The sequence below is a fragment of the Procambarus clarkii genome, chromosome 22 (assembly GCF_040958095.1).
Source record: "Procambarus clarkii isolate CNS0578487 chromosome 22, FALCON_Pclarkii_2.0, whole genome shotgun sequence".
NCBI classification, from domain to species: domain Eukaryota; kingdom Metazoa; phylum Arthropoda; class Malacostraca; order Decapoda; family Cambaridae; genus Procambarus; species Procambarus clarkii.
The window spans coordinates 17,279,314-17,303,554 of record NC_091171.1 but is presented as its reverse complement, the minus strand read 5'-3'; the positions used below and the strand labels follow the sequence as shown (position 1 = coordinate 17,303,554).

Genomic DNA, 24,241 nt, shown 5'->3' with positions numbered 1-24,241 from the left:
CGGGGATCGAACGCTGACTCTGCAAGAAACAAGGCCATGGCTGTACCCACCAGTCCAAGCGGGCAGTGTATCCCGGTACTGATAACAAAATTGGCATTATTATGTTCAATTGTAAAAGTTTAAGAGTTTTGACATGATAAAATCCTGTTCATTCTGCACCGTTCGTTCGTGTGTGTCCCAGAATGTTGTGTACAGTGTCTCACCATATTTGGCGTACTATATCGACACATTTAAGAAGAAAATTTAGCGAGATGAAACCAATTTAGAAAAGATATATTTATTCTGTCCAGAAAGGGGAAGAAACCAGAGGAGACTTTATCCACGTGTTTAAGATCATCAAAAATCGAATATTTCGGGTCTGAGAAAAAATTACTTCAAAGTTATGTAATTCAACTTAATATCTTGCCGTGGTTTTAAGATTTTAGGCAACTGAAATCCAAGAAAACAACTAATTCATCAATACCTTGGTTACTATAGGTAAACTAATTACCAAAGTAATTTCTGGCAAGACAACACCCGTCTGCCAACTGATTGGTCAAACATGACTTTAAGGCGTCTTACCTTTGGCAAACTTGACAACTTTTGGCAAATTTGGCAAACCCAATACCTGATATTATTTTCTTATGTGACTTCAGCCTGCCTAGTCTAAGATGGAGAATAGCAAACAATAATATTATACCAGGAAATCTATCGGGACAAAACCAACCACAGATTAGAGAACTACTTAGATTCTGTGACAAATGTTCACTCAACCAGCAGATAACAGAGCCAACTAGGAACAAAATTATTCTAGATCTGGTCTTCACAAACAATGAAGACATAATCAGGGACATTACGATCTCAGATACCACATACTCAGATCACTAACTCAATGAAGTGCAAACTACTTACAGAAAATATGCTGAAAAACTACCATCAATACTCAGAATAGACCTAAAACAATGATCAAGCGAGAGGGGCTATTCAATTAATTAAATTTTAATAATAAAAGGATAGACTGGGAGAAAATAAACAAGGTACTTAAAGACATTCAATGGGAAAATGTTCTAAGTAATAAAAATCCTACACAAGGAATAGAAAAAACAGTCTTCTGAGGCATATGAAGTCTGTCTGAAACTCGCTACTTTGAGGAAAGCCAGAAATAGGTCCAACGTAGACAGAGAACGCAGACGACACTACAAAAGAAGAAATAAAATAACGGAAATGCTGAAGCAGATACGACTTTCCATACAAAGAAGGAATAATTTAAACAATGTGATTGAAGAAATCGAGCTGAGACTGAAGCATTCATATCAGATTGAAAAAATGGCGACTAGAATTGAAAGCATTTGAAGAAATAAAGAAAAACCCAAATTATTGGGTTAAAACCAAAAACAAAAAAAACACTGTCAGTATTGGACCTATTCGTACGAGTGAAGATTCATACACTGAGGATAACTAAGAAATCAGTGAAATCCTAAAAAAACAGAATGATGACATGTATAGCCCTCCAATAAACAACATGAAAGTGGTAGATCTGGGCAACTTCTTTATGCGTGATATCCAATCCCCTGTAAATATAACTGATATCAACACGAGCGTGGCAGATTTTGAAAGAGAAAAGACATAATCAGGGTCATGTATGACAACATGTCCATGCATTCAGCCCCGGGACCAGACTCATGGAATTCAATATTTATAAAGAAATGCAAAGTGCCAGTAGCACAGACATTCAGTATAGTGTGGAGGAAGAGCTTGGACACGGGGGAGATACCAGATGCACTTCAATCAGCAGACATAGCCCCTCTACACTAGGGAGGGAGCAAAACATTGACAGAATTATAGACCTACCTTAAGGTTACCTTGAGATGGTTTCGGGGGTTAGCGTCCCCGCGGCCCGATCCTCGACTAGGCCTCCTCGTTGTTTAACTGGTCAACCAGGCTGTTGGTCTCATACGTCATACTGACGTATGAGTCACAGGCTGGTTGATCAGGTATCCTTTAGAGGTGTTTATCCAGTTCTCTCTTGAACACTGTGAGGGGTCGGCCAGTTATGTCCCTTGTGTGTAGTGGAAGCGTGTTGAACAGTCTTGGGCCTCTGATGTTGACAGAGTTCTCTCTCACAGTACCTGTTGCACCTCTGCTTTTCAACGGGCGTATTCTGCACATCCTGCCATGCCTCCTGGTCTCATGTTGTGTTATTTCTGTGTGCAGGTTTGGGACCAGCGCCTCTACTATTTTCCACGTTGCACTAACGTCCCACTTAATAGAGATATTTGTAAGAGTGATCAGGGGTCAGGTCACCAGATTCATGGAGACCAATGACCTTCACCACCCAGGCCAACATGGATTTAGAGCAGGAAGTTCATGCCTCTCACACGAAGTTGACCACCACGACGAAATCACTGAGGCATTAGTAGGAAAACAGAATGCAGATGTGGTATACATGGACTTCGCAAAGGCATTCGACATATGTGACCATGGATTGATAGCACACAAAATGAGGTCATTGGGATTAGCTGGTAAAGAAGGACGCTGGATACTCAATTTTCTGTCGAACAGAACAAAGAGAACAGTCAACCATATAAAACCGAGTCCAAGCGCAGTTAAAAGCTCTGTGCCTCAGGGTACTGTCCTTGCACCACTGCTTTACCTCATACTCATATCAGATATAGACAAAAATACAAGTCACAGCTTCATACCATCCTTTGCAGATGACACCGAATCAGCATGAAATTAGCATGAAAATTACCTCTGCTGAAGACATTGAAAAACTACAAGCAGATATTAATAAAGTTTTCGACTGTGCAGCAGAAAAAAACATGATGTTTAACAGTGATAAATTCCAGATACTCAGGTACGGTAAAAATGAGGATTTGAAACATATTACAGGGTACAAAACACAATCAAATCTGCCCTTATTAGGAAAGCAGCATGTTAAGGATTTTGGAATAATTATGTCTGACGACCTAACGTTTAGGGAGCATAACCAAGCAAATATTGCGTCAGCCAGAAAAAAAATATAGGATGGATTACGAGAACTTTTAAATCCAGGGATCCCATCACAATGGGTGTACTATACAAATCACTTGTACTGTCCCGTCTTGAGTACTGCCAAGTACTCACTTTCCCCTTCAGAGCAGGAGAGATTGCTGAAATAGAGGGAGTATAGGGAACATAAATGGAACGCAGAGATGCGATAAAGCACCTAAATTATTGGGACGTCTCAAAGCTGTCCAAATGTACAATTTTCCCTGGCTGAGCTTTGTTAGGCACGCTAAACACCAGGTCGTCTGGCATCAGTATTCCCAGATGCTTTACATGTCATTTTCCTTCCATGAGATGCTCATTGTCCTGGAGCACAACCGGGACAATGGGGCAGCTTCAGGACAACGAAGCACCACCAGGACAACGGGTAGCATCAGGAAAATGGATCTCCACCAGGACAATGGGGCAGCATTGGAACAACGGGGCACCACGAGGACAACAGGGCACCACGAGGACAACAGGGCACCACCAGGACAATGGGGCAGCATCGGAACAACGGGGCACCACGAGGACAACAGGGCACCACCAGGACAATGGGGCAGCATCGGAACAACGGGGCACCACGAGGACAACAGGGCACCACCAGGGCAATGGGGCAGCATCGGAACAACGGGGCACCACGAGGACAACAGGACACCACCAGGACAATGGGGCAGCATCGGAACAACGGGGCACCACGAGGACAACAGGGCACCACCAGGACAATGGGGCAGCATCGGAACAACGGGGCACCACGAGGACAACAGGGCACCACGAGGACAACAGGGCACCACGAGGACAACAGGGCACCACTAGGACAATGGGGCAGCATCGGAACAACGGGGCACCAAGAGGACAACAGGGCACCACGAGGACAACAGGGCACCACCAGGGCAATGGGGCAGCATCGGAACAACGGGGCACCACGAGGACAACAGGGCACCACCAGGACAATGGGGCAGCATCGGAACAACGGGGCACCAAGAGGACAACAGGGCACCACCAGGACAATGGGGCAGCATCGGAACAACGGGGCACCACGAGGACAACAGGGCACCACCAGGACAATGGGGCAGCATCGGAACAACGGGGCACCACGAGGACAACAGGGCACCACCAGGACAATGGGGCAGCATCGGAACAACGGGGCACCACGAGGACAACAGGGCACCACCAGGACAATGGGGCAGCATCGGAACAACGGGGCACCACGAGGACAACAGGGCACCACCAGGACAATGGGGCAGCATCGGAACAACGGGGCACCACGAGGACAACAGGGCACCACCAGGGCAATGGGGCAGCATCAGGACAAGGAACCGCCAGGACAACAACATTGTTTACAACAGGGAGAAAATCGAATAATTCCAAAATATTTAACGTGGTGAATAAAACGTGCTTTCTATATATACCACAACACAGCTCCATAGCCTGTTGTAAAGGTAATATTTTCCAACACGTGAGATTCTTGTATTTACTTTCATGTAGCAAGATATTTTGGTGGCGATAACATCGCGCACAGGTCCTGCGGCGCATGTTGATGAACACCTGGGAATGTGGTGGGAGAGGAGAGAGTAATTCTCAGGTATAATTTTTGAGGGAATGTGTGTATGTACTCACCTAATTGTGCTTGCGGGGGTTGAGCTCTGGCTCTTTGGTCCCGTCTCTCAACTGTCAATCAACTAATGTACAGGTTCCTGAGCCTACTGGGCTCTATCCTATCTACAATTGAAGCTGTGTATGGAGTCAGCCTCCACCACATCACTTCCTAATGCATTAAAATATTCTTTCTAACGTCTCTATGGCTCATTTGGGCACTCAATTTCCACCTGTGTCCCCTAGTGCGTGTGCCCCTTGTGGTAAATAGCCTGTCTTTATCTATCCTATCAATGAGAATCTTGTATGTGGTGATCATGCATGTCCCCTCTAACTCTTCTGTCTCCCAGTGACGTGAGGTTTAATTCCCGTAGTCTCTCCTCGTAGCTCATACCTCTCAGTTCGGGTACTAGTCTGGTGGCAAACCTTTGAACCTTTTCCAGTTTAGTCTTATGCTTGACCAGATATGGACTCCATGCTGGAGTCGCATACTCCAGGATTGGTCTGACATATATGGTATATAGTTGCCATATGCTGACATATGTGGCGATAGTTGCCAAGTCGTCAATAAATCACATCTCTCGCTATTGAAACATCAAGTAATCAGTGCCCATAGTGCTAAGCTCTCTATGCAAAACCTGTGTCTATTATAACAAAAATAAAGATAACATAGTCTAATATCAAGTGAACAAATTACACACAAAATAAGTCCGTCGTGTGTATGTAAACAAGGGCCACTTGGAGGTAGGCCCACCCCAGTACCCTCTTGTGTGTGTATTCTTTCAAATAGTGTAACGTACTCAGGTAACTAGTGCCCAGACACAGAAACTAGACGCCTCTACTGTATGATAACTAGTGGGAAAATGCAAGTAATGTAATCTAACAAGTGAACAAAACAAATTAAGAGTGCGACACGTGGTAGCAACAGTGGCCGTCCATACAGCCTCTTCCAGGCCTATCTCAAGTTGGTAAACACCCACGGTCAACACCCACGGCCAGCTCCCACGGCCAGCACCCGCGGTCAACTCCCCCACCGGTCAACACCCCACCTTGTAAGACCATCACCACTGAACAGAAGTGTTCAAAAAATGGCTTTGATAAAAACGTGCATAGAATGCAACATGAAGGTAGATTACCAACAGAGTTTTCAATGCCAACTCTGTTCAGCAGCCATACACAAAAAATGTGCCAACATGACTAACAATTCAAGGAGAAATGGTCCCAGTGACCACTCTGTGTACTGGCTCTGCAAAAAGGATGATGTAACTTTTTTGAAATTGATGGAAATCCTGGATAAAACTCCCGCCGAAAACAGAGAATTACTAATTAATGCCTGCATAGCAATTTCTAATGTCTTCAAACAAACTGTACATGACACCAAGGTACAACCAGCTGTAGCACAGAGTTCTGTGGCAGCGGCGCCTGAGCAGGGCACGGAGTCGGGGATGCCTGAGCAGGGCACGGAGTCGGGGATGCCTGAGCAGGGCGCGGAGTCGGGGATGCCTGAGCAGGGCACGGAGTCGGGGATGCCTGAGCAGGGCACGGAGTCAGGGATGCCTGAGCAGGGCGCGGAGTCGGGGATGCCTGAGCAGGGCACGGAGTCGGGGATGCCTGAGCAGGGCACGGAGTCGGGGATGCCTGAGCAGGGCGCGGAGTCGGGGATGCCTGAGCAGGGCACGGAGTCGGGGACCCCTGAGCAGTGCGCGGTGTCGCAGGCACCGGAGCAGAGCGCGGTGTCACAGGCACCGGAGCAGAGCGCGGTGTCACAGGCACCGGAGCAGGGCACAGTGTCACAGGCACCGGAGCAGGGCACAGTGTCGGGGGCGCCGCAGCAGAGTGCGGTCCCTGGCAGAGGGAAACAAACAAAACAAGGCCCCAAAATCTGTTGGTATTACAGATGGGCTACCTGTAAGCATGGGGAATCGGGAAGAATAAATGGAACATGTACACACGATCACCCTAGAAAGTGCAGAAACCTCCTCAATACAGGTAAATGTACCAAAAGCTGTGAATTCTTTCACCCAGAAATTTGCAAGAACTCTTTGGACAGGAAAGAGTGCTTCAATGCTGAATGCCCAGCTTTTCATATAAGAGGTACCAGGCGAATAAAACCGACAGACTACCACTATGAAAACAGCCACTACTCCATCAACCGGGATAATTTTTTAGCAAGAGGAGGAGGAGAAGAATGGCTAAAAATGACCAGACTCTACCACCAACTCGGTCAAATGCTAGAGAGGACGCAAACACAGTGGCATCCTTACCAGAGCCTCAGATATTAACACCAATTAAAGCATCCAGCACTTCCACTAACACGATAACATCATTTATATTTGCCAACATCCAGGGTATAAAAACACGCAAATCCAACAAAGTTCATTTTATAGATGGTCTCCTTCATGAGGCAAATGCAGTGTTTGCAGCCCTAACGGAAACTCACACAAAGGACTACCTTGATGGTGAAATATGGATCCCAGAATACAATCTCTTCAGATGTGATAGGAAACACCGGCTTCAGGGTGGGGTCAGCCTCTACATCAAAGACACACTCATCTGTACTGAGCTGCTAAACACCTCAAATGATATGGTGGAAGTGCTGATAGTCAAAATAGAGATCCTAAATGTAGTTGTTGTCCTTGTATATAAGTCACCGGAGGCAAACCCTCAGCAGTTTAAAGACCAACTAATGAAAATAGAGCACTGCTTGGAAAACCTCACAAATCCAGCTCCGAACATCATCCTGCTTGGGGACTTCAACCTACGGCACCTGAAATGGAAGCACCTGGCTAATACAGTAATATCAGAAAGAATACCAGGAAGTAGCCTAAATGAGCAGGCACATGCAAATGACCTGCTACGGATGTGCGATAGGTTTGCCTTAAACCAGCAAATAGTAGAACCAACTAGGAAGAACACGCTGGACCTCATTTTCACTAATAATGATGAGTTGATCGGGAACATAATGATTACAAATACCTGTTACTCAGATCACAACTTAATTGAAGTTCTGACAACCATGGGAAATGGACCTTCAAAACCAGTCCAGATTCCCGGTGGAGGAGATTTCAGCAAATTCAACTTCAATAATAAACGGATAAACTGGGAGCAAATAAACCAGGACTTCACAGAAATAAACTGGGAAGAACAGCTAGGAAATGCAAACCTGAACCAGTGCCTGGAAAAAATAAGCTCAGTAGCACTAGAAATATGTTCAAACCGCATACCCCTAAGAAAAAAGAGAAAGAGATGCAGATTGGAACGGGAACGTCGTTCCCTATATAGGCGAAGAAAACGAATCGCGGAACAACTTGAGAGTCGCATCCTATCTCAAGAACGGCGAAGAAGGTTAGGTAGAGAAATAGAAACAATTGAACTCAAGCTACAAGAATCATACAAAACCCAGGAGAGGCAAAGAGAGCAAAAGGCCATCAGTGAAATAGAGAGAAATCCGAAATATTTTTTCTCCTATGCAAAATCAAGATAAAAAACCACATCTAGTATCGGGCCCCTGCGAAAGGGAGATGGAACTTTCACAGATGACAACAAAGAAATGAGCGAGTTACTGAGGAAGCAGTACGACTCTGTTTTCAGTGAGCCATTAAATGCACTAAAGATTGATAACCCAAATGAATTTTTCATGGATATGATACCAACATCAAATCACATATCAGACGTCGCCCTATCCCCACTAGATTTTGAAGAAGCCATAAACAGTATGCCTATGCACTCTGCACCAGGCCCGGATTCTTGGAACTGTAAAAAACCACTATCGCAGGCCCTTCACATTCTGTGGAGACAAAGTCTAGATACTGGCGTTATCCCTGACATACTAAAAACAGCAGAGATAGCACCACTCCATAAAGGAGGAAATAAGGCAGAGGCAAAAAATTACAGACCGATAGCACTAACATCGCACATCATAAAAATTTTTGAGAGAGTGCTAAGAAGTAAGATCACAAAATACATGGAATCACAGCATCTCCATAACCCCGGACAACATGGTTTCAGAACAGGGCGCTCTTGCCTGTCGCAGTTGCTGGACCACTATGATATGGCATTAGATGCTATGGAAGACAAACAAAACGCTGATGTAATTTACACAGATTTCGCAAAAGCTTTTGATAAATGTGACCATGGTGTTATTGCACATAAAATGCGTTCAAAAGGAATTACCGGGAAAATAGGCAGATGGATCTACAATTTCCTGACTGACAGAACCCAATGTGTAATAGTCAACAAAATAAAATCCAGCCCATCAACCGTGAAGAGCTCAGTCCCCCAGGGTACTGTGCTTGCTCCAGTACTTTTTCTCATCCTCATATCGGACATAGACCAGAACACAACCTATAGCACTGTATCATCCTTTGCAGATGACACTAGGATTTTCATGAGAGTTGGCAACATAGAGGACACGGCAAACCTCCAATCAGATGTAGATCAGGTCTTTCTATGGGCTACAGAAAATAATATGGTATTCAACGAGGATAAGTTTCAGCTCATGCGCTACGGAAAAATTGAAAATATAAAAACAGAAACCACGTACAAAACGCAGGCAAATCATAACATAGAACGAAAAGGCAATGTAAAGGACCTGGGTGTACTCATGTCGGAAGACCTTACCTTTAAAGAACACAATAAAGTAGCCGTCACAACTGCAAGAAAAATGACAGGTTGGATAACAAGAACTTTTCACACTAGAGATGCTATACCGATGATGATACTTTTCAAAACGCTTGTGCTATCTAGGGTGGAGTACTGCTGCACAATGACAGCCCCTTTCAAAGCTGGAGAAATTGCTGACCTAGAGAGCGTGCAGAGATCCTTTACTGCTAGAATCCACTCAGTAAAACATCTAAATTACTGGGACCGACTAAAGAGCCTAAATCTGTACTCCCTTGAGCGCAGGCGGGAGAGATACATAATAATTTACACGTGGAAAATAATTGAGGGGCTGGTCCCAAACCTGCACACAGAAATAACACCACATGAGACCAGAAGACATGGCAGGATGTGCAGAATACCCCCGTTGAAAAGCAGAGGTGCAACAGGTACTCTGAGAGAGAACTCTATCAACATCAGAGGCCCGAGACTGTTCAACACGCTTCCACTACACATAAGGGGCATAACTGGCAAACCCCTCACAGTGTTCAAGAGAGAACTGGATAAGCACCTCCAAAGGATACCTGATCAACCAGGCTGTGACTCATACGTCAGGCTGCGAGCAGCCGCGTCTAACAGCCTGGTTGATCAGTCCAGCAACCAGGAGGCCTGGTCGACGACCGGGCCGCGGGGACACTAAGCCCCGGAAGCACCTCAAGGTAGCCTCAAGGTATAATGTTCCGAAAGATTCCTTACACAAGTTTCTAAAGGCAGTTATTATGTTAGCCAAAATGGCATATGCTGCTGCTGTTATCCACTTGAAATGAGCTTCAAGGGACAGGTCTGGCGTGATATCAACCCCCAGGTCTTTCTCTCTCTCAGACTCGAAGTATTTCATCTCCCAAATGATACCTTGTCCTGCTGCCTACCCCTATCTTCATTACATTGTACTTGCTTGGGTTAAACTCGAACAACCATTTGTTCGACCATTCTTGCAGCTTGTCCAGGTCTTCTTGAAGCCTCAAGCTGTCCTCCTCTGTCTTAATCCTTCTCATAATTTTGGCATCGTCAGCAAACATTGAGAGGAATGATTTTATACCCTCAGGGAGATCGTTTACGTTTATCAGAAACAGGATAGGACCGAGTACAGAGCCGTGTGGAACTCCACTGGTGACTTCACGCCAATCTGAGGTCTCACCCCTCACTGTAACTCTTTGCTTCCTACTACTTATGTATTCTCTTATCCACTGGAGCACCTTACCAGTTACTCCCGCCTGTCTCTCCAGCTTATGTACCAGCCTCTTATGATGGACTGTGTCAAAGGCTTTCCGACAGTAAAAATAAATGCAGTCCGCCCAGCCTTCTTGTTCTTGCTTAATCTTTGTCACCTGGTCGTAGAATTATGTTAAACCAGTCAGGCAAGATTTACCCTCCCTGAACCCATGTTGGCGATTTGTCACGAAGTCCCTTCTCTCCAGATGTGTTACTAGATTTTTTCTCACGATCTTCATCACTTTGCATGGTATACAAGTTAAGGACACTGGCCTGTAGTTCAGTGCCTCTTGTCTGTCACCCTTTTTGTATATTGGGACCACATTAGCCACCTTCCATATTTCTGGTAGGTCTCCCATCTCCAGTGACCTACTATATACTATGGAGAGTGGCAAGCAGAGTGCCTCTATTATGTCTGGGCTTTCTTCAAGTACCCATTCTCCAAGTTCATTTGTTTTATTTGTAATCCCATCTATGTTAGTGTACATTGCCTTGGGCCTCACTTTCTTCTATCCCTTCTCGTGTTCCCTTCTTGGTGAGCGTTCTGCTGATGGGTCAAGCTGTTCCATGGGCGTGAGGATTTGTGGGGTGGGTAACGGGGTCTCAAGGGGATCCTGGAGTGAGGGGTGGGGGGGGGTCACGTGAAGGGGGGACAGGGAAGGTATGGGATGAAGGGGGAGGGAGGACAGTGGGGGAAAGGGAGGGAGGGAGGGAGGGGGACACGGTGGGAGTAGGGGAGGGGTCGCAGGGTGGGAGTGGGGTGAGAGGGGGAGGGAGAGTTGGCTGAACATTTGAATGGGGGCAGGGAGGGTTTGGGGTAGGGGGGGTTTCTATGCAGAGGAGGGTGGTGGAGTTCCCCTCCCCTCTGGTGATACTGGGTTGCTGGTTGTGGGTTCCCCCCTCACAACTGAGGATGTTGTGTTCGGAGCTGTGTTTTCCAGATTTTCTCCTCTCGCCCTGCGCTTCTTCCTTTCTTTTGCAGCCACGGCTCTCTCTTCCCTCGTCACGTCCCTCTGGAGGAATGCTTTTTTTAATTCTCAAACATATTGCAGGTGGTTCTTCCTTGTTAGAATCTTCTCCTTTGTGGCCTCGTTTGCAAACACTATCTTTAACACACGGTCTCTGTCCTTGTTGTACCAACCCATCCTGAAAACCTTCTCAATTCTATGTTCAGTCCCTTCCATCTCTAGTCTCCTTAGTATTTCATTCGCTGCTGCTCTGTCCATATCGTTCCATTCTGTCCTATTAGAGCCTACCTGATCTTTAATACCCACAGCTACCACTGATCCTTTCCTTTTTTTTTCTTTGGTGTGTGTGTGTGTGTGTGTGTGTGTGTGTGTGTGTGTGTGTGTGTGTGTGTGTGTGTGTGTGTGTGTGTACTCACCTAATTGTGCTTGCGGGGGTTGAGCTCTGGCTCTTTGGTCCCGCCTCTCAACCGTCAAGCAACTGGTGTACAGATTCCTGAGCCTATTGGGCTCTGGTGTGTGTGCGTGTGCGTGTGCATGTGTGCGTGTGCGTGTGCGTGTGCGTGTGCGTGTGTGTGTGTGTGTGTGTGTGTGTGTGTGTGTGTGTGTGTGTGTACTCACCTATTTGTGTACTCACCTAGTTGTGTCTGCAGGATCGAGCATTGACTCTTGGATCCCGCCTTTCGAGCATCGGTTGTTTACAGCAATGACTCTTGTCCCATTTCCCTATCATACCTGGTTTTAAAATTATGAATAGTATTTGCTTCCACAACCTGTTCCTGAAGTGCATTCCATTTCCCCACTACTCTCACGCTAAAAGAAAACTTCCTAACATCTCTGTGACTCATCTGAGTTTCAAGCTTCCATCCATGTCCTCTCGTTCTGTTACTATTCCGTGTGAACATTTCGTCTATGTCCACTCTGTCAATCCCTCTGAGTATCTTATACGTTCCTATCATGTCAGCCCCCTCTCCCTTCTTCTTTCTAGTGTCGTAAGGCACAGTTCCCTCAGGCGCTCCTCATACCCCATCCCTCGTAGCTCTGGGACGAGTCTCGTTGCAAACCTCTGAACCTTTTCCAGTTTCATTATATGCTTCTTCAGATGGGGACTCCATGATGAGGCGGCATACTCTAAGACTGGCCTTACGTAGGCAGTGTAAAGCGCCCTAAATGCCTCCTTACTTAGGTTTCTGAATGATGTTCTAACTTTTGCCAGTGTAGAGTACGCTGCTGTCGTTATCCTATTAATATGTGCCTCAGGAGATAGATTAGGTGTTACGTCCACCCCCAGGTCTCTTTCACGCGTCGTTACAGGTAGGCTGTTCCCCTTCATTGTGTACTGTCCCTTTGGTCTCCTATCTCCTAGTCCCATTTCCATAACTTTACATTTGCTCGTGTTGAATTCTAGTAGCCATTTCTCTGACCATCTCTGCAATCTGTTCAGGTCCTCTTGGAGGATCCTGCAATCCTCATCTGTCACAACTCTTCTCATCAACTTTGCATCATCCGCAAACATCGACATGTAGGACTCTACGCCTGTAAACATGTCGTTAACATATACAAGAAATAGAATTGGTCCCAGCACCGATCCTTGTGGTACTCCACTTGTTACTGTTCGCCAGTCCGACTTCTCGCCCCTTACCGTAACTCTTTGGCTCCTTCCTGTTAGGTAGTTCCTTATCCATGCTAGGACCTTTCCCCCCACCCCCGCCTGCCTCTCGAACTTGAACAGCAGTCTCATGTGCGGTACTGTATCAAAGGCTTTTTGGCAGTCCAGAAATATGCAGTCTGCCCAACCATCTCTGTCCTGTCTTATCCTCGTTATTTTATCATAGAATTCCAGAAGGTTTGTTAGGCACGATTTCCCTGTCCAGAACCCATGTTGATGTTTGTTCACAAACCTAATGTTCTCCAGGTGTGCAACCAGTCGTAGCCTAATTATTCTTTCCAGTATTTTACAGGGGATGCTTGTCAGTGATACAGGTCTATAGTTAAGTGCCTCCTCCCTATCGCCTTTCTTGAAGATCGGCACGACATTTGCCTTCTTCCAGCAACTGGGCAATTCTCCTGACATAAGTGACTCATTAAAGATCATTGCCAGAGGCACGCTGAGGGCCTGTGCTGCTTCTTTTAGTATCCACGGTGATACTTTGTCTGGTCCAACTGCTTTAGTTGCATCTAGAGTTGTCAACTGTTTCATTACCTCCTCTGCTGTCACCTCTATATCTGATAGTCTTTCATCTAGGGTAACCTCTTCCAACAATGGGAGCTGCTCAGGCTCGGTAGTGAACACTCCATGGAAACTGGCATTCAGTGCCTCGCAGATTTCCTTGTCACTTTCAGTATATGCCCCCTCTGTCTTCCTTAGTCTTGTCACTTGGTCGTTCACCGACATTTTTCTTCTTATATGACTGTGTAGTAACTTAGGTTGTTTTTTCGCTTTGATTGCAATATCGTTCTCATAGTCCCTTTCCGATGTTCGTCTTGTGTGTGTGTGTGTGTGTGTGTGTGTGTGTGTGTGTGTGTGTGTGTGTGTGTGTGTGTGTGTGTGTGTGTGTGTGTGTGTGTGTGTGTGTACTCACCTATTTGTGTGTGTGTACTCACCTATTTGTGCTTGCAGGATCGAGCATTGACTCTTGGATCCCGCCTTTCCAGCCATCGGTTGTTTACAGCAATGACTCCTGTCCCATTTCCCTATCATACCTAATTTTGAAAATATGAATAGAGTTTGCTTCCACAACCTGTTCCCCAAGTGCATTCCATTTTCCCACTACTCTCACGCTAAAAGAAAACTTCCTAACATCTCTGTGACTCATCTGAGTTTCAAGCTTCCACCCATGTCCCCTCGTTCTGTTATTATTACGTGTGAACATTTCATCTATTTCCACTTTGTCAATTCCCCTGAGTATTTTATATGTCCCTATCATATCTCCTCTTTCCCTTCTTTTATCTAGTGTCGTAAGGTTCAGTTCCTTCAGACGCTCTTCATATCCCATCCCTTATAACTCTGGGACAAGCCTCGCCGCAAACCTCTGAACCTTTTCCAGTTTCCTTACGTGTTTCTTCAGGTGGGGGCTCCATGATGGCGCCGCATACTCTAAGACTGGTCTCACGTAGGCAGTGTAAAGCGTCCTAAAAGCCTCCTCACTTAGGTTTCTGAATGAAGTTCTAACTTTCGCCAGTGTAGAGTACGCCGCTGTCGTTATCCTATTTATATGTGCCTCAGGAGTTAGATGAGGTGTTACGTCCAGTCCCAGGTTTCTTTCTCGAATCGTTACAGGTAGGCAGTTCCCCTTCATTGTGTACTGTCCCTTTGGTCGCCTTTCACCTGATTCCATTTCCATAACTTTACATTTATTCGTGTTGAACTCCAGTAGCCATTTTTCTGACCATCTCTGCAACCTGTCCAGGTCCTCTTAGAGGATCCTACAATCCTCATCTGTCACAACTCTTCTCATTAAATTTGCGTCATCCGCAAACATTGACATGTAGGATTCCACGCCTGTAAACATATCATTTAAGTAAATTAGAAAGAGGATTGGTCCCAGCACCGATCCTTGAGGTACTCCACTCGTTACTGTTCGCCAGTTCGACTTCTCGACCCTTACCCTCTGGCTCCTTCCTGTTATGTAGTTCCTTACCCATGCTTGGGCCTTTCTGCTTACTCCTGCCTGCCTCTCAAGTATGTATAGCAGTCTTATGTGCGGTACTGAATCAAAGGCCTTTTAGCAGTCAAGAAATATGCAGTCTGCCCAGCCTTCTCTGTCCTGCCTTATCCTTGTTACTTTGTCATAGAATTCTAAAAGGTTTGTTAGGCATGATTTACCTGTCAAGAACGCATGTTGGTGCTTGTTTACAAACCCAGTGCTCTCCAGGTGCTCAACAAGTCTTAGCCTAATTATTCTTTCAAGTATTTTGCAGGGGATGCTTGTCAGTGATACGGGTCTGTAGTTAAGTGCCTCCTCCCTATCACCTTTCTTGAAAATCGGTACGACATTTGCCTCCTTCCAGCAATTGGGCAATTCTCCCGACATAAGTTACTCATTAAAGATCATTGCCAGAGGCACGCTGAGAGACAGCGCTGCCTCTTTTAGTATCCACGGTGATACTTTGTCTGGCCCAACCGCTTTAGTTGCATCCAGTGTTAACTGTTTCATTACCTCCTCTGCAGTCACCTCTATATCTGTGTGTGTGTGTGTGTGTACTCCCCTAGTTCACCTAGTTGTACTCACCTAGTTGTGTTTGCGGGGGTTGAGCTCTGGCTCTTTGGTCCCGCCTCTCAACCATCAATCAACAGGTGTACAGATTCCTGAGCCTATCGGGCTCTATCATATCTACACTTGAAACTGTGTATGGAGTCAGCCTCCACCACATCACTTCCCAATGCATTCCATTTGTCCACCACTCTGACACTAAAAAAATTCTTTCTAATATCTCTGTGGCTCATTTGGGCACTCAGTTTCCACCTGTGTCCCCTTGTACGTGTTCCCCTTGTGTTAAATAGACTGTCTTTATCTACCCTATCAATTCCCTTCAGAATCTTGAATGTGGTGATCATGTCCCCCCTAACTCTTCTGTCTTCCAGCGAAGTGAGGTTTAATTCCCGTAGTCTCTCCTCGTAGCTCATACCTCTCAGCTCGGGTACTAGTCTGGTGGCAAACCTTTGAACCTTTTCCAGTTTAGTCTTATCCTTGACTAGATATGGACTCCATGCTGGGGCTGCATACTCCAGGATTGGCCTGACATATGTGGTATACAAAGTTCTGAATGATTCCTTACACAAGTTTCTGAATGCCGTTCGTATGTTGGCCAGCCTGGCATGTGCCGCTGATGTTATCCGCTTGATATGTGCTGCAGGAGACAGGTCTGGCGTGATATCAACCCCCAAGTCTTTTTACTTCTCTGACTCCTGAAGAATTTCCTCTCCCAGATGATACCTTGTATCAGGCCTCCTGCTCCCTACACCTATCTTCATTACATTACATTTGGTTGGGTTAAACTCTAACAACCATTTGTTCGACCAGTCCTTCAGCTTGTCTAGGTCTTCTTGAAGCCTCAAACAGTCCTCTTCTGTTTTAATCCTTCTCATAATTTTAGCATCGTCCGCAAACATTGAGAGAAATGAATCGATACCCTCTGAAAGATCATTTACATATATCAGAAACAAGATAGGACCGAGTACAGAGCCCTGTGGGACTCCACTGGTGACTTCACGCCAATCGGAGGTCTCACCCCTCACCGTAACTCTCTGCTTCCTATTGCTTAGATACTCCCTTATCCACTGGAGCACCTTACCAGCTACACCTGCCTGTCTCTCCAGCTTATGTACCAGCCTCTTATGCGGAACTGTGTCAAAGGCTTTCCGACAATCCAAGAAAATGCAGTCCGCCCAGCCCTCTCTTTCTTGCTTAATCTTTGTCACCTGATCGTAGAATTCTATCAAGCCTGTAAGGCAAGATTTACCCTCCCTGAACCCATGTTGGCGATTTGTCACGAAGTCCCTTCTCTCCAGATGTGTTACCAGGTTTTTTCTCACGATCTTCTCCATCACCTTGCATGGTATACAAGTCAAGGACACTGGCCTGTAGTTCAGTGCCTCTTGCCTGTCGCCCTTTTTGTATATTGGGACCACATTCGCCGTCTACCATATTTCTGGTAGGTCTCACGTCTCCAGTGACTTACTATACACTATGGAGAGTGGCAAGCAAAGTGCCTCTGCACACTCTTTCAGTATCCATGGTGAGATCCCATCTGGACCAACAGCCTTTCTAACATCCAGATCCAGCAGGTGTCTCTTGACCTCCTCTCTCGTAATTTCGAACTCTTCCAAGGCCGCCTGGTTTACCTCCCTTTCTCCTAGCACAGTGACCTCACCTTGTTCTATTGTGAAGACCTCCTGGAACCTCTTGTTGAGTTCTTCACACACCTCTCTGTCATTCTCTATATACCTGTCCTCGCCTGTTCGAAGTTTCAATACCTGTTCTTTCACTGTTGTTTTCCTTCTGATGTGACTGTGGAGTAGCTTTGGTTCGGTCTTGGCTTTGTTTGCTATATCATTTTCAAAACTTTTCTCTGCTTCTCTTCTCACCCTGACGTACTCATTCCTGGTTCTCTGGTATCTCTCTCTGCTTTCTGGTGTTCTGTTATTCCGGAAGTTCCTCCACGCCCTTTTGTTCAGTTTCTTCGCTTCCATACATGCCCTATTATACCATGGATTCTTCTGTTGCTTCTCGGATTTTTCCCTTTGGGCCGGGATGAACCTGTTTACTGCCTCCTGACACTTTTGGGTAACATAGTCCATCATACCCTGTACAGACTTATCTCTGAGGTCTGTGTCCCAAGGTATTTCACTTAGGAAACTTCTCATCTGTTCATAATTTCTCTTTCGGTATGCCAGCCTTTTGATTCCTAGTTCTTTTTTGGGGGAGATAAGTCCTAGCTCTAGCAGGTACTCAAAGTTCAATACACTGTGGTCACTCATTCCCAAGGGCGCTTCCATCTTAACTTCTCTTATATCCCACTCATTTAGGGTAAATATCAAATCAAGCATTGCTGGTTCATCTTCTCCTCTCATTGTTGTTGGTTCTTTGATGTGCTGGCTTAGAAAGTTTCTTGTTGCCACGTCCAGCAGCTTAGCCCTCCATGTTTCTGGTCCTCAATGCGGGTCTCTGTTCTTCCAATCTATCTTCCCATGGTTGAAGTCTCCCATAATTAGTAGTCCAGATCCATTCCTGCTAGCAACAGAAGCTGCTCTTTCTATTATGTTAATGGTGGCCATGTTGTTTCTATCATATTCCTGTCTAGGTCTTCTGTCATTTGGTGGTGGATTATATATGACTACGACTATAATTTTTTTCCCTCCATTTGTTACGGGACCTGCTATGTAGTCACTGAAACCTTCACAGCCCTGAATATCCATCTTCTCAAAATCCCAGCCTTTTCTTACCAGCAGAGCTACACCACCCCCACCTCTTCCTTCCCTCTCTTTCCTCATAACATAATAGTCCTGTGGGAACACTGCGTTTGTTATCGTTTTCGTGATCTTTGTTTCCGTGAGGGCTATTATGTCTGGGTTTTCCTCTAGTACCCGTTCTCCAAGCTCATTTGCTTTATTTGTAATTCCATCTATGTTAGTGTACATCGCTTTGAGGCTCACTTTCTTCTGTCCCTTCTCAAATCGCCTCCTTGGTGAGTGTTCTGCTGGTGGGGGAGGCTGTTCCATGGGTGTGAGGACCTGTGAGGTGGATAACAGGGTCTCAGAGGATACTGGGATGAGGGGCGGGGGATCCAGTGAAGGGGGAGAAAGGGGAGGGAGGACGGGAAGGAAAGGGGGGGGAGGGAGAACTCGGGAGGAGGGGAGGGGTAGAAGGGTGGGGATTGGGTGTGGGGGGAGGGAGATTTGGCTGAACATTTGAGTGGGGGCAGGGAGGGTTTGGGGTAGGGGGGTTTCTATGCAGAGGAGGGAGGCGGGGTTGTCCTCCCTTCTGGTGTTACTGGGTAGCTGGTTGTGGGTTCCCCCCCTCGCTTCTGGGGTGTTGTGTTGGGAGCTGTGACTTCCTGGTTTTCCCCTCTCGCCCTGTGCCTCTTCCTTGCTTCTGCCACCACGGCTCTCTCTTCCCTTGTCATGTCTCTCTGGAGGAATACATTTTTGAATTTTCCCACGTTTTTCAGGGAGCTCTTCCTTGATAGGATCTTCTCCTTTGTGCTCTCGTTTGCAAACACTATCTTTATCATTCGGTCTCGGTCTTTGTTGTACCAACCTAGCCTGAAAACCTTCTCAATGCTATGCTCAGCCCCTTCCATGTCTAGTGCCTTTAGTACTTCATTCACTGCTGCTTTATCCTTGTCATTCCACTCTGTCCTATTAGAGCCTTCCTGCTCTTTAATACCCACAGCAACCACTGATCTGTTCCTTTCCAGCAGTTGGCTAGTGGAGCGTGCCGCCTCCTGTGAGGTAGCTGCTTTCATGGCCACCTCCATCACTGCAGTCATTACTTCAGAGTTATTTTTTTTTAGTATTTCCGCAAATGTTGCTTTTATTGTGGCATTCTCATCCAAAAAACTATTACCACCTTCTCCCTGGATGGTTTTCTGATTCTCAGCCTTGATACCATTCTCTTTGAGGGCTCTAATCTCCTCCTTTGCTACTGTCAGCTCTCTTTTCAGGTTGCTTATTTCGTTCTTCATTTCCTGCATCATTTCTTGCATCTCACTCTTGATGTCCTCCAGAAACTGGGCGAACATTTCCTTCATTTCATCACCTTGGCTCTTCCCTGTTCCCCTGGTACCTCTGGCTGCCATGCTTGACCCTGTTCCTATACTTGTGCCGTGAAAGGATTTGTCAGGAGGGCAGTGCCGGATGGGGGAGGGAGAGAGAGAGAGGAAGAGAGAAAGAGAGAGAGAAGGGAGTGATAAGAGGGAGAGATAAATGGGTGGGTGGGGGGGATCCGACCCTTCCACTGAAGTGAGAAGTAGAAGGGGAGGGGGGGGAGGAGATGGAGAGAGAGGCGGGAGGGAGAGAGGGAGAGAGAGGAGAGGGTGAGAGATGGAGAGGGAGTGGGTGAGGGAGAGAACGGGTGAGGGAGAGAGGGGGGGGGAGGTGTGTGTGTGTATATGTGTGTATATGTATGTAGATGTGTGTAGATGTGTGTAGATGTGTGTGTGTGTGTGTGTGTGGGCAGAGAGGGAGGGGAAAGGAGAGAGAGAGAGAGAGAGAGAGAGAGAGAGAGAGAGAGAGAGAGAGAGAGAGAGAGAGAGAGAGAGAGAGAGAGAGGGAGAGGGAGAGCAGGAGAGAGATAGTGGGAGAGATAGAGAGTGGGAGAGAGAGAGAGTGGGAGAGAGGGAGGGAGAGAGGGGGAGAGAGTGGGGAGGGGAAGAGTGTGTGTGTGTGTGTGTCCTCACCTATTTGTACTCACCTATTTGTGCTTGCGGGGGCTGAGCTTTGGCTCTTTGGTCCCGCCTCTCAACTGTCAACTGGTGTACAGGTTCCTGAGCCTACTGGGCTCTATCATATCTATATTTAAAACTGTGTATGGAGTCAGCCTCCACCACATTGTGTGTGTGTGTGTGTGTGTGTGTGTGTGTGTGTGTGTGTGTGTGTGTGTGTGTGTGTGTGTGTGTGTGTGGTGTGTGTGTGTGTGTGGTGTGTGTGTGTGTGGTGTGTGTGTGTGTGGTGTGTGTGTGTGTGGTGTGTGTGTGTGTGGTGTGTGTGTGTGTGGTGTGTGTGTGTGTGGTGTGTGTGTGTGTGGTGTGTGTGTGTGTGGTGTGTGTGTGTGGTGTGTGTGTGTGTGGTGTGTGTGTGGTGTGTGTGTGTGGTGTGTGTGTGTGGTGTGTGTGTGTGGTGTGTGTGTGTGGTGTGTGTGTGTGGTGTGTGTGTGTGGTGTGTGTGTGTGGTGTGTGTGTGTGGTGTGTGTGTGTGGTGTGTGTGTGTGGTGTGTGTGTGTGGTGTGTGTGTGTGGTGTGTGTGTGTGTGTGTGTGTGTGTGTGTGTGTGTGTGTGTGTGTGTGTGTGTGAGAGGGAGGGAGGGAGCGGGGGAGGGGGGGGAGGAGGGGGGGGAGGAGTGGGAGGAGGGGGGGAGGAGGGGGGAGGAGGGGGGGAGGAGGGGGGGAGGAGGGGGGGAGGAGGGGGGGGGAGGAGGGGGGGAGGAGGGGGGGAGGGGGGGAGGAGGGGGGGGAGGAGGGGGGGGGGAGGAGGGGGGGGGGGGAGGAGGGGGGGGGGAGGAGGGGGGGGGAGGAGGGGGGGGAGGAGGGGGGGAGGAGGGGGGAGGAGGGGGGGAGGAGGGGGGGAGGAGGGAGGGAGGGGAGGGGAGGGAGGGAGGTGGGAGGGAGAGAGGGAATAAGGTCAGTCCAAGACTACTACGCAGCTGCGCTGACCTGTCGGCTCCTCCTCTCGCGTGACTCTTCCACCTCTGCCTACCTCAAGGAATGTGGCCCTCCTTATGGAAGAAGGCACACATTGTTCCAATGCACAAAATGAGCTGCCGCTCAGTGGTTGGTAACTACAGACCAGTATCATTGCTCTCCATTACTGACAAAATTAAGGAATCATTAACTGCCCAGCAATTGATATAATTTTTTGATCATCGACAGTATGGTTTTAGGAAAGGTCAATCTGCTGTTGATCTCTTGTTAAATCTCTCCACTAAGTGGTATCAGTCACTGGATGAGTCCAAGATCAGCTGTGTTGTTGCTCTAGACACAGCAGGAGCCTTTGATCAGGTCTGGCACTCTGGATTAGTAGTGAAGCTTCAAGTACTAGGCATCTCGGGCTCCATCTTAAGAGTTATAAATGACTACTTTCTAGAACAGACTAAGGGTTAGGAACGAAAAGTTTCGTTATTTACAAGAGGACGGGTTGGGTCCTTAATGGAGCAGAATCCGAAAGCCACTCAATTGGCGCCAGGGTTCCACAGGGTAGTGTGCTTGGCCCTCTGCTGTGGAATGTTGACTTCAACGATCTACTTCACCTCGAACCTGTAGGTGAAGCCTATGCTGATGACTTCACTCTAACCTTCACATACAGAAAGGAAGAAATGACAACTGCTGCAAGAATCATCAATCACCAACTTTCAGCGATTTCTGTCTGGGGGTAGGAGATGGCAGGTCACATTTGTGGCTGAGAAGACACAAGCGATAAGGATAACTAGACTGCACACGGCGAATCAGACAGGCTCGCAAATGGATGGCAAAACCCTAGAACTCACAGATAAAACTGACATCTTGATAATGATGTTCGACTCTTCAATGACAGTGAAGAGCCACGTGCTTAACCTAGCCCAAAAGACAGCCAGGAGACTTACAGCCCTACGGCGCATCTCACACCTGGACAGCAGAGACTGCGAAACCTTATATGAAGCACAAGTTCGCTCATATGGAATATGCACCCCTTTCCTGCATCGCCTGCTCCCTATCATTCATCAGACTTGGACAAAGTGGAGAGACGTGCAAGGAGGCTCATCTCTAGTCTTGACCAAGTCTGGCGGGAACGGTCTGAACACCATAGTCTGCAACACCGACGTGACATTGGTGGTCTTACAGTAATGTGCAAGGCCAACATCCTCAAAGTTCTGCACCTGTCCCAACTCCTGCTTGAAGTTTCACCAGGTTCCTTTTATGATAGTTCTTGTATCATAGTTCCCTATGTGATAGTTTCTAAGTTCATTCTCATGAAATAAATGAGTTTCTAGGAGCTGGCTTCAGATCTTACGAAGGATAACATCTCTTACCTGCAGTTTCCCTAGATACGTCATTTGACAGTCCTTTATGAACCCTAGTGCGAGAGAGAGAGAGAGAGAGAGAGAGAGAGAGAGAGAGAGAGAGAGAGAGAGAGAGAGAGAGAGAGAGAGAGAGAGAGAGAGAGAGAGAGAGAGAGAGAGACTGACTCTCAAAACGCAATAATTTATTAATCCATTTCCTGCTAGCTTGGCCTTCTCTCCTCTCCCATTCTCAAAGAAGTTGCATTAACATAACCTACCTTGTAAACACACTAAGTCATACCACACCTAACTAATATTACTTATTCAGTCGCGTAGTGACTAGTTGCAACACTGACCATGGCTGCCTCTCCCTGCCTCGCCCACACCAATCATGCTCTCCTACCTGAAAAGGAGAAAAATAAGAGTTAATTGAAGAAACATTACCTGGTCTACAACCTCGGCCAAAAATACTGCATTATAATAATGTGATTATTTATAATAATTATAATATTATAATACATTATTTATTATAATAAGTCAGTCACAGCCAGCCAGCCAGCCAGACAGCCAGATACAGCCAGCCAGCCAGCCAGACAGCCAGATACAGCCAGCCAGACAGTCAGCCAGCCAGCCATCTTTAGCCAGCCAGACAGCCAGCCATATAGTGACTGATCAAGGTCAACACCGCTGTTTACCATTTATAATGAGGTCGATCTCACATTCACCAATTTGTCGCCTTAATAATTAACCCTAACATCAACCACATATACAACATGGAGCCAAACCACTGTCCACCCTGACAGTAGAAACCCCTGTTGAAAAGCCTGTTTCATGAGAGTTCAACCAAGTGTACCTAGATCTGAATATTATGTACCAAAAGGATAATTACAGAGGGCAGCTAATTGATGTTAATCTGCTGCCAACATCATCATTGTTACACTGAAGAATTTACCGACATATTTGTCCTTGACTCGTGAGGAACAAGTCCAGTAAACAGAAACCACGACCTTAGATGACTTACTCTTGAGAATTACAGATTAATTACGAGTTAATAGGTAAGATATAAGGTAACCTCAAGGTAAGGTGACCTTTTGATGTTAACTATGGCGCCCTTTGAAGGAAAACTTTCACTTACAATAATATTATTAATAATAATATTAATAAACAGTCACAAGGCAAATTCCTGATTCTGTTAGTCACTCTTGACCTGTGTGTGTGTGTATGGATCTGGACTCTGACCTTGTGACTCTATAAGGATGGCTTATATATTCATGATTGGTAATGGTGATGCCTGTCAAAAGTAAACCCGATATATCCGAAGTTGGACGCCCTGTGCTGATAAGATCTACATTCATCGACACACACACACACACACACACACACACACACACACACACACACACACACACACGCACACAAGGGGACACAGGTGGAAATAAAGTACGCCAGATGAGCCATAGAGATATTAGAAAGAACTTTTTTAGTGTCAGCTAGTAGCTAACAAATGGAATGCACTAGGCAGTGATGTGATGGAGGCTGACTCCTCATATACACAGTTTCAAATATGTGTGTGTGTGTGTGTGTGTGTGTGTGTGTGTGTGTGTGTGTG

At 46.6% G+C, this 24,241-nt stretch overlaps 1 protein-coding gene across 1 annotated transcript in view; it reads left to right on the top strand.

Moving 5' to 3' along the window:
- LOC138367427 (serine-rich adhesin for platelets-like) overlaps positions 1 to 24,241 on the top strand; it is a 70,508-nt gene that overhangs the window by 9,568 nt on the left and 36,699 nt on the right. The window contains exons 2-3 of the mRNA XM_069329079.1: positions 2,194 to 2,419; positions 2,694 to 2,836. Coding sequence (XP_069185180.1) covers positions 2,194 to 2,419; positions 2,694 to 2,836 — 369 coding nt within the window. The remainder of the gene's footprint in view (positions 1 to 2,193; positions 2,420 to 2,693; positions 2,837 to 24,241) is intronic.